Raw genomic sequence first — 11,725 nt, forward strand, 5'->3', positions numbered from 1 at the left:
CACAGAGTAGACAGGGATGGGCAACTTGGACATTGGCTATCCAAAATGGGGGGGACTACAAAGGCAAGAAGTGACTGGCTTACAAGCTTTAAAGAGGGAACCTAGATCCAGAGGGCGTGGAGGAAGGTAGAATCTCCACTGAGTAGTATCCAATCTGTCTAGGCAGGACTGATTAAAGGAAATGCAGATAGGTCTCTTGTGATGCAAGGGTGAATAATTGTTACCAGGACTGGTTGTGAAGGTTGTAAATGTAAAAGTGGGCATGCATTTTGTGGCAAGGAGGGGAATGACTGACTTTGTAGGCTGGGAGTGGAGGTCCCTGGAACCATGAAGGGAGAAGAGTGGAGAGTGGAACCCTACCCAGAGAGGCAGTGATCCCAAAGATGGAGGCAGAGGACTCAGGACCCAGGGAGGAAGAGGGACTGTGTACTGATGACCGGCCAGGGGGTGGGAGGGGAGGGTGTGGGGTGAAGAAGGCTTATAGGATGTACCCTTTCATTGTTTGGTGATGCGTGGAGGGGCTTATAACCATGGCAATGAAACAATATACGTTAGGATGAATGTAAAACTGATGTTTTCCCATGTAAACTATCACATAATTCACAACAAAACTTAAAAAATAAAAATAAATTTAAAAATGTGCCTCTAAGAGCTTTATTGAAATTATTTAGAGCAAATGAGTGAGAATAAGCCATGAATGGAGCCCTGGGAATGAAGGACATTTAAGGAATAAAAAGTAGGTAAGAACATAACAGCAAAGTAAAGGAACAATGAGAAAGGAAATAGTAAAGTGCAATTACATCGAAAGCCAAGAGAAGAAGTACAACCAACACTTTGAATCTGAGGGTTCCTCATCAAAATCCATGGATGAAAAATATTTGATGGGTAGGAGGAGGGAGAAGCAAGTAGGTGGTTAAAGCAATCCCTCAGAGGTTAAGAGGGAGAACAAATCGCTATTCACATAGCATTTACCTTGTATTAGAAATTATAAGTAATCTGGAGATGATTTAAAAGTAAACTGAAGAATATATGTAGGTTTATGAAATTACTGTGCTATTTTATATAAGGGACTTGAGCATCCATATTTTGTTATTCATGGGGTTCCTGGAACTATTCCCCTGAAAATACTTAAGTATGCCATTATTTCAAGTACTTCAAGAAGAACAATATCAAAGATAACAGAGACTAAAATAAGTTAAGTGTTAAAAAGCATTTAACATTTAGCAATCACAAAATCAACTGTGACTAACAAAGGGAGGGCTGAAGGATTCTTTTTAATGCTACTAAAGACAAAAGCGTTTTTATATAGAATGAGTAGAAAAACTTGCTGTGAGGGGGAAGGTAGAGTCTACAGGAGAAATAAGGTTATCATCACAACAGTCAGGAAAGACTAATCAAACGTATTAATAATGGTTAAAACATAATTTAGTTGGAATCAAAGATTAACATTCTAGCTATGTGAACTTAATGGCAAATAACATTATCTCTGTTTATTTCCTCAATATGAAAACTGGATAATAATAATACCTTCATTTCAATGGCTGTTGATAATTCATGTGAACAGTCTAATGCTTACAACACAATAAATGCTTGATTTGTAAAATACCAAAGGGGAAAGATTAGCTTACACAGGAGACTATTTCTTTGAGAGAGGAGAAAAAAGGTATTCAAAATAGGAGCAATGATATTAGGTGTGAGAAGAATCTGACAGGGTATTAAACAGATGTTCCCAATTCTTGTAGTGATGTAGGAATTATGATCATTTGAAAATAGGAAAGCTATCTGGGGTTGAATAGATCTTGGGTGGGGGGGAAGGTGGAGAGATGACTAATGAAAAGTAAAAGGATCAGCAAATGATGTTCAAGTTCCACAGAGGTGGGGAAACATGAACATACAGTCGTGGCATCTGCTCAGCATGATGGTATTCAAGAGACAAAGGCTCAATGACCCATGGCCTTACTTAGGATTGGAATCTATAAATCACACGGTAGAAAAATACTGACAAAATTGGAGAGATGGCAATTTACCTACCATGGGGCTCCAGTGCACATGAAAGAGAAAGTGATACTGGGAGGAGGACAAAAAAGAGGTAACAGAAGAGAAAAATGGTGAAATAATGTATGAGATCTCTCTGAAGTAGAGAACAGTTTTTGAAACCATATAGCTGGATTCTTATCTTTGCCATTTACTAGATGTAGGACCTTGGGCAATTAACTTCTCTGAGCCCTCTCTGTAAAACAGAGATCATAATAATAATCTAATTCAAGTCGTGCTGAAACGAGTGCCTAAAACATGGTAGATGCTTCACTAAGTCTTAGCTGTTATTGTTACTACACTGAGTCAAAGTAAATACAAATATTAGCAACTTGGATACCAAAAAAATTACCTGTTTTTGTGTTGGACCTTGTTTTGAAAAATAACCAAAGGAGAAGAGCCATGGGAACTAAAGAAAAAAGCAAACAAAACCCTTAGTTATTATTATTTTTAATTTATAAAAAATACTTCTAAAGATCTAATTTCATGAATTTCACTTACTCTTATGAGAAGTTGCCTTCCAATGCCAAACCTCACAAAGAATAAAAAGAAAAGTCCTGCAAACATCAGCTTAAAAACAGAGGTGATGCCTCCCACCGTTATATAAGCAGCATATTGAACCTAGATTAGAAAGATGACATTACACACATTACCCTCTATATTTTAGACTGAAAAGCACAAGAATATTAACTACTTTTAACTGACTTTTTAAAAAACTTATTGTGAAAAATTGAGTGAAAGTTTACAGAACAGATCATTTTTACATTCAATTACACTTTGCTTTACTACATGTCTGCAATCCCCTCCAAGTACCAAGAGTTAACGGCATTTATCTCTATTCACTTTTAACTATTCCATTCCTCACTGTGTCTCCCACTACCTTCATCTTTCCTCTGCTTACTTCCCTCTTGTTTACTGCCTGCCTGTCACCCATGTTAACATGTCTCTACCCTCCAGACCAGGAATAATTTTCCCTCCCCTGCCCTCCTGAACCATTATAGATTATTTCTTTTATAGAGAAAACCTTTTTAACATTTTACAACATTGGTCTTATGTTAGTCCTTTTGTGATTTACCAATTTCATTCAGCATTTTGTCCTCCAGGCTCAACCATGTTGTGAAGTGTTTCACAGATCCATCATTATTCTTCAGTGTTTTCTCATATTCCATTATGTGTTGTTGTTGTAATGTGCCGTGGAGTCGGTTCCGACTCATAGCGACCCTGTACAGGGTTTCCAAGGCTGTAAATCTTTACGGGAGCAGAAAGCCTCATCTTTCTCCCGCGGAACAGCTGGTAGTTTCGAACTGCTGACCCTGAGGTTCACAGCCCGATTCATAACCACTACGCTACCAGAGCTCCTTTATGTGTATGTACCAAAATTTAACCATTTTTCTGCTCATGGGCATGCATGCTATCTCCATCTTTTTTATATACCTCTTGATATATCACATTGAAGGATCCAGTTTTCTTACCCATTCTGTTCTTTGTCTCTTGACTGGTACGTTTAATCCATTTACATTTAGTGTAATTATCAATAGTTATGAATTTATTGTTGTCATTTTTCTGTGTGTTTTCTTGTAGTATTGCTGGATTCCTTGTCCCCATAATTTTCTATGCTGAGGTGATTTTGTTTGTGGGTTTTCTTGTCATTTTCATTTCTGTTGTGTTGTTAAGTGCCTTTGAGCTGGTTCCGACCCACAGCGACTCTGTATAGGGTTTTTAAGGCACAGCTGGTGAACTTGAACCGCCAACCTTGCAATACAGCACATTAACTCACAGTGCCACACCAGAAGTCTGCTGTGTTAATGTTTACTAAATCTTTCAGATTTCTCTCTTTTTTTATTTTGACATTGCTGTTAGTGTTAAGTGCTGTCGAGCCAATTCCAACCCATAGCAACCCTGTATAGGGTTTCCGAGGAGTAGCTAATGAGCTTGAACTGCCAACTTTGAAGTTCAAATGGATTTGCAGTCTGGCACATTAACCCACAGCACCACACCAGGAATCCTACTTTGATGTAGAGCTGTATTATTTTTCTTTGACGTTCCCCTGTAATTTAATTTTTTCCCTGCTTAATGCAGTCTGTTTTATCTTGACATCTACTTGACTTCCTTGCCATTTAAAACTTGTTGTTGTTAAATGCCGTCGAGTCAGTTCCGACCCATAGCGGCCCTGAACAGGGTTTCCGAGGCTATAAATCTTTACAGGAGCAGAAAGCCTCATCTTTCTCCCGCAAAGCAGCTGGTAGTTTCGAACTGCTGACCTAGCGGTTCACAGCCCGATTAGTAACCACTACACTCCTTTAGAACTTGTATATTATTACTATTCCCTCTTTTTGCTTTGTAGTTGGCATCATAATACATTTGTATCTCTGATTCACTGTTTCAGTCTTGTAGATTGTTCTACATCTGGACTGAGTTCGGGGTGGTGTTGTCATGAATGGTAATCTCAGGTTCCTGTCTGTTACTGTTGGTATCAGTCAAAAAAACACCCTTCAACATTTTTTGCTTCATTTTGTTTATCAGGAAATGTCCTAATTTTACCATCATGGTTCAGGGATAAATTTGCTGGGTATATGATTCTTGGTTGGCAATCTTTTTTATTCAGAGTTCTGTGTATGGCATCCAATTGCCTTCTTGCCTACATAATTTCTACTGAGAAATCAAGAGTTTAGTCTTATTGGTTCTACCTATTGGTTTGTAGGTAACTTTTCGCTTTGCCTGAGCTGCTCTCGGGATTTTTGTCATGTCTTTGGTTTTGGAAAATTAGATTATGGTATGTCTTGGTGATCTTCATTTGGGATCTAACGTGTTTGAAGTTCATTCAGCTTTCTTTTCTTCTTTCATATTAGGGAACTTTTCTTCCAACAACTGTGCTGGTTTCTTCCTGTTCAGGATTTCCAATCAATCGTAAGGTATTTCTTTTCATGGTGTCCCACATAACTCTCAGGCTTTCTTGGGATATTTTCATTCTTTTTTCTAACTGTCCTGTTAGCACATTAATACTGATTTATCTTCAAGCTCACTAATTCGGGCTTCCAGTGTTTCACATCTACCTCCTTTGCCCTTTCAATATGTTGTCCACACTGAGTTCTTGAGATCTTAGTATCAATCTTACAAATTTTTAATTAGAGGTTTCGCGTTGCTTCATAATTTGCTTTTTTTTTTTTTTTTTTTTTGTCTTTGTTCTTGTAGTGTTTTCCTAAATTGTTCTGAAGTTTTTACTGTGTTTTCCTTACTTTTCTTGATCTTTCTATCAATCCTTTGTAGGCATCTTATCATTTTCTTGAATTCTTTTTCAGTTAGTTCTATTGCTGCTTCTTCTTCAGGAATGTCTTCTGGCTCTACATCTTGGTCATTTGTTTGAGCCATTCTCTCTTGCTTCTTCATGTGATCTAAAATTGTCTGTTTTCTTGGGGCATTGTGAGGGTATTGTATTTGTAAAAACAGTGCAGTTGTTGGACCCAGAGGTGAAAGATCTTTGGGAGGGACGGGGAGGAATTCCTACAATTCAAGGAGCTCATGAGGTGGTTTTGGAAGGGCTATGACAGCATCCTGGCCCTAAATGGAGTTCTAATGGCTTCTGTGTTATCTATATTCAGGGCAGTCAATCCAGAAGTCGGTGGGGGCCCTTGATGGAACTAGTTTCAGTGACTGTTAGGATCATAGGTAAGCTAGGGGGCAGGGTGACTGGTTAAATGTTTGTCTGGTGGCTCCCGCCAAGCCCATCTGAATCCAGGCACCAAAATGGCACACCAGAGCAGTCAGCCCTCACCTTCCACTGGCATGGCTCCCACACATGTGGGTCCTAACTCCCAGAGAGCAGAGTCTGTGCTGGGGGTGGATGAGGGTGGGAGAAGACTACACTCTGGTCACTACAGGAATGTGCAAAAAAAAAAGAAATTGTACCTTTTCCACTGCCTGTGTGAATCTGCTCTGCCAGGCCTCCTTCCACTGCCAAAGCTGCTCACAAGGTGGAGCCACATTTGGCCAGCTGTTCACCAGCCAGTCTCGCTCTCTCTCTTGCTATCCCTGCTTATTCTCTCCTCCCAACAAGCACTCCATCCACCTCTCTAACCTTTCTTCTGAAGTTCAGGGTGCCAGAATTTTCATCTGTGTTTGTTTCATTTTGTCTCTCATATCTTTGTTTTAGAGGGTCCATATAGTGTGTCTGCCTAGTGCACCAACTTTTCTTAAGTCTTAACTGACTCTTTAGTCATAAATAGGGTACAAAAGCAGAGCTATTTTATGAATGCATCATAATTCTAAAAGCTTATTCAGAAACTAGGTGTCAGAAACATATTTTTCAAAGAAAATGGTTGTGAATGATAATTAATTCTTCCTATTTGAACACTAAAGTTCACATAATAGATAATATACCTAAAGGAGCTCTGGTAGCATAGTGGTTACGAATTGGGATGCGAACCTCAAGGGTCAGCAGTTCGAAACTACCAGCTGTTCCGCGGGAGAAAGATGAGGCTTTCTGCTCCCGTAAAGATTTACAGCCTCAGAAACCCTGTTCAGGGTCACTATGGGTTGGAACTGACTCGACGGCACTTAACAACAACAACAATACCTAAATTTAGTAAAACAATGTAAACTCCATTTTTAAGTTCTCCCATGAGAAATACCCTCCTCCACCTTTTAACCTAAGAAAGAAAGTGTCTTCTTGAAATCTCATCAGTGGGAGCAATTACTTCCACATCATAAAACTTTCCTGGCCTTTTTCTCACCTTTGCAGTTTTTAATATTCTTAAGACCTCTTCCTAATAAGTCCCCATGACCATCCTGTTACCTTCAAGAAAATCTATCCAGAGTACCCCTTTAGAGTCCCCGACTCCCCCCACAAAAAAAGTCACCATAATCTCAGCTGACCTCTCTACCTTGAATTTAACTAGATCAGCAGATCCCCTCAAAAGCCATCAGACTTCTTTAAAAAAAGGCACCCAAACAAGACTAAGTGCATTACTGAGGAAACTTACTGGTGAGTCCTCTAAAGTTTCATGAACATAACGCTGAGTTCGCTTCACAACAGACACATCAGCTCCCAAGAAAGGAATGGCATACTTGCTGAGTTCTCTACAGTAGGAAATTGGCCATCTATATAAGACAAACTCATGAGTATTTTGCATTTTAGAGTGACCAGAACTTTAGCTGGTTAATATTTTTCCTGAATTTCTTTTTGCTGTTTTTGAGACTATAACCAACAAAATATACACCAATTCTACAGTTTCTACATGTACAATTATGTGACACTGATTATATTCTTTGAGTTGTGCAACCATTCTCATGCTTCCTTTCTGAGTTACTCCTCCCTCACTGACAGATTTTTAATAAACTTCTTTAGTAGCTCTTCTTGAGGCAATAATTAACAATGAAGATGTCAGATTTGCTCTTAATTAAAATGGATTTCATATTCTTCCTTTGTTCTCTATACCTACATTCAAGTAACAAGTAGAACAAGTGTAGTAGGCTTTATTACCACGGGCACTTAACAAGTGTAGTTTTAAGTACATTTTGCTCCAGCAATTTCCCTAGACAGTGATAAAAACACCACTTTCAAAAGTCAAATTCTTAATTCACATCAGCAAAAGAAGCTTTTACATATAAATGTTATTAATGAGATTGACTGATTTAGCTATACAAGATGATTAAATTTTAAAATAATAGGTTTAAATGCATAAAATTTAACTAATATTTAATTTGATGTTGATAGTGACATGTCATCACAAAAAAATTCCCCCCCACCAAGAGTCCAAATATATTACTATACATCAATTAATTACATAAGCTTGTAGTTGTTAGGTGCTATTGAGTCAGCTCATAGCAACACCAAGTTAAACTTAGGGTAACACGTTAATTATATTGTATTGATTTTTGAAAAACAATTCTGAACTTAATTACTACAAAATAATTCCCAAGCTTTCCTTAGTAGTAAACTTTCTTAATACAACACTCTGACTAGATACATTATAATAGATTCTGAATTGATATACCTTCTTTTTAATTTTGGACCAACATATGGGATAGGTTTCAGTTTTGACTCATTTCGTAGTTTTTTCAAATTATACTGATCTCCGAAACCGTAGACTGCTGACGTCCAGGTAGTTTCATGAATGCATAACCCCTAAAAAATATTAAGGAATCATTATTGAAATGTGAAACCATCTAACTTATAATGCATTACTACAAAGAACATTCCATCTATTTCAGCAAAGCATGGTCCCTTTCTTGAGCATTTTGTAAATGAACTTTCATGACTAGCGAGGCAGCTCTCCTCTTTTCTCATACCATTATTTAAGTTCTTTGGAATATGTCATTTAACTTTACTTCAACATTTTCACTAACAGGCCATATTCCTTCATGACTAGTCTTTCCAATCCTATTCCTAACCAATGCTGACTCATCAAACTTTCAAAATACTTTCACATGCTCATTTACATACATAGTATACTGTTTATCTATGCTTTCCAACTCTCAGTGTTCTAAGTAGTCCTAAATTACTTGTCTAACTTCCCACAGTAATACTATTAAAATGTATGTTGTTATTGTTATGTGCTGTCGAGTCATTTCCGACCCATAGCAACCCTGTACAAGGTTTCCGAGGTTATACATCTTTACGGGAGAAGAAAGCCTCATCTTTCTCCCACAGAACAGCTAGTAGCTTCGAACTGCTGACCTCGCAGTTTGCAGCCCGATTCGTAACCACTATGCTACCAGAGCTCCCTTTCCAAAATTATATACTTTTCAAAATTTCTTAAAGTATATTAGTATGATTTAGATTTTAATTTCTTTCCTCATTCCCCCAATTTATTTTTGGCACTGTACCTATAGTAGAATCCTTATTTGCTAGGTCTCACTCAGATTTTCATTTGTCCATTTATTTTCCTTTCTTTTATGATTCTTAGTTCTCACTGCCTTCCATTCTTCCAATATAATTATACTTTTCATAACCCTCACCTCCAACACCAATCAGAAATGAGTAACAAAAAGGGGAAGACAAATGAGGCTGTAATCTCTAAACTTTCTGAGATGGTGCTGACTGAAATATTTGCCGACCTTCTAGGTGGGCCTTTTAATTCTATAAGTATTTAAAACAGTTTATAGTTTTGATTATACATAGTTAAATCATGTCCCCTCTAATACGCTGCTGACCTTGTTTAAATGAAAAAAATAATTTGGAAAGATTCAAAGCTAAGTTTACCATAAGATTTTTAAAAAAGGACTATCACTGCTATAACAGATATACCACAAGGGGATGGCTATAACAAACAGATTTTGTCATAGTTTAGGAAGCTAGAAGTCTGAACTGAGAGCTTCAGCTCTACAGGAAGGCACTTTTTTAACTCTGGAAGAAATCTCTTCATCTTCTGCTTCCTGGTTCTGTGGGATCTTTATGTGTCTTGCCTTCTATTTTACCCTGTATTTCTGCTTCTGCTCACTATTTTTTTATATCTGAAAACAGACTGACTCAGGATATACCCTACACTAAGCTTGAATCATTAACATAAAACAACCTTTTCCAAATGAGATTGAGGTTAGGATTTATAACACATATTTTGGGGGGATATAATTAAATTCATAATACAATAAAATCATCAGAAGATTCAGATTTTTGGATCTTAGCTTTGATGACACAGAAAAGCAGAGAGACACCAATCCTATTTACATCTGATTACAGGTTCTTTTTTCTGTTTGTTAAAGGATTTGGTCTGTTGAGCTACTCTAAATCTGGGCTTAGGCAATTAGATCTATTTGCAAATGTAAAGATTTTTCACACATCAGGAAAAAACAGCTTTAAAAATAGATATATAAGAATTTTCCTATACTAGTAAGTCATCAAAAAGGCAAAATTTGTATTTTTAATCTTTTACCTAACTTCATTGAAAAATATAAAGAAAACTGTAAAAACATAAAATATATAATTTAATGAAACTGATACAAACGGAGTCCGCATGTAGTGCAGTAAGATAATACAGTGGACCACAAGGTCAGTTTGATCTGTAAAGTCAGCAGTTCAAACTTACCAGCTGCTCCTTGGAAACCCTATACAGAGTCACTATGGATCAGAACCAACCCGAAGGCACTTAACAACAATAAGATAAAAACATATATCTAATCACCATCATCTACCAAATGACAATCTAGCCAGCATCCCAGAAGGCTCTGCTTCTGTCCTGACTGCATAATAATCACTTCCTGGCTTGTTTTTAAGAGTTTTACCATCTAAGCATTCATCTCTCAACAGCAGAGTTAGCTTTGCCTGTTTCTAAACTACAGAAATGGAATCACACTGCATATGTTTTTCAGTTTTCCTTCTATTGCTCAAAACTGGGCAGTAAAAACTTACTTTGCAATTCATGTTTTCATTCCCTAAATGACATCTTTTGATAAACAGATATTCTCAATTTTAAATGTATACAATTTGCTACTTGTTTTCTTTATACAGTAAGTCACAGCAGATGGTAGGGGAAGCTGGGCACATCTAGTTTTTCTGGTCTTGGGGTCAGGGAAACTAACGTTATTATGGTCCATCAGACCACTAGACTTAATTATTTTCAAGAATCTTCAATTTTCAGCACTCTTCTCCTCTTCAGACAAGGAGACACCAATAGTTGCACCTGAGATGGCCACTCATGAACTTTTTTGAAAAAACAAAAAAAACTTTTTATCATGAATTGAGTGAAGGTTTACAGAACAGCTTATCAGTTCCACAAAAATCATATACTCCGTGTTATTAGAATGACTGCAATCCCTTCCATATAATCAGTCAGTGTTTACCTCTATTCACTTTAAATCTTTCACTTCTGTGTCTTCCACTGCCTCCATCCTTCCGGTGTCAACTTCCCTCTTGTTGTATATTGCCTTCTTCATCACCCAAACCAACATGTGTCACTCTACCCAGTGAATAATTTTCCCTTCCCTCCCACCCCTGGTAATCATCATAGAATGCTTTCTAACAAGAAAACTTTTCCTTTTTTTTTTTTTTTTCTGAACAGCAATGGTTTGTTTTTTTTTTTTTTTTTAACTTTTTGTTGTGAATTAGGTGAAGGTTTAAAGAGCAGATCAGTTGTTTTCCATTCAACAATTCATATACATTTTGCTTCTTGTCACTGACTGTAATCCCCACAATGTAACATTTCTTATCAACACTTCTTCCTTGGGGTTCCTAGGTCCATTCTTCCTTCTTTCTTAATGCTTCTGAACTTTGTCCTTGGGTAAATGCTGCCATTTTGATCTCAAATGGTTACTTATTCTAAGATGTGCATACTGTTCTAGTGTTAGTGTTTCTTTTTTTTTAATGTTTTATTGTGAATTATGTCACAGTTTACATGGGAGAACATTAGCTTTACATTCATCCTATCGTATATCGTTTCATTGCCATGGTTACAATCCGCTCCATGTATCATCAACCAACCAAACAATATACCCTGCAAGCCTACCTCCCCTCGCCCCCGGTTGTCAGCACGCAGCCCCTCTCCCTCTCTGGGTCTAAAGACCCCAGCTGCTCCATCTCTCCACGTCACTGTCTCTGCCTCCACTTCTGGCGTCGTTGCTTCTCTGGGTAGGGGCCCTTTCCACTTTTCTCCATTGATGGTCCCAGGGACCTCCACTCCTAGACTGCAAAGCTTATCACTCCCCTCCTTGCTACAAAACGTCTACCTTTACATTTCCAGCCCTCACAATCAGTCCT

The 11,725-nt window shown here is 37.6% G+C and overlaps 1 protein-coding gene across 1 annotated transcript in view; it reads right to left on the reverse strand.

Annotated features, from left to right (window-relative positions):
• The window catches only part of SCCPDH (saccharopine dehydrogenase (putative)), a 90,262-nt gene that overhangs the window by 28,978 nt on the left and 49,559 nt on the right, over positions 1-11,725 (reverse strand). The window contains exons 6-9 of the mRNA XM_006871268.1: positions 8,028-8,158; positions 7,014-7,131; positions 2,536-2,655; positions 2,387-2,443 (exon numbers count right to left, since the gene is read on the reverse strand). Of these exons, the coding sequence (XP_006871330.1) occupies positions 2,387-2,443; positions 2,536-2,655; positions 7,014-7,131; positions 8,028-8,158 (426 nt within the window). The remainder of the gene's footprint in view (positions 1-2,386; positions 2,444-2,535; positions 2,656-7,013; positions 7,132-8,027; positions 8,159-11,725) is intronic.

Source organism: Chrysochloris asiatica, unplaced genomic scaffold, assembly GCF_000296735.1.
Source record: "Chrysochloris asiatica unplaced genomic scaffold, ChrAsi1.0 scaffold00165, whole genome shotgun sequence".
NCBI classification, from domain to species: domain Eukaryota; kingdom Metazoa; phylum Chordata; class Mammalia; order Afrosoricida; family Chrysochloridae; genus Chrysochloris; species Chrysochloris asiatica.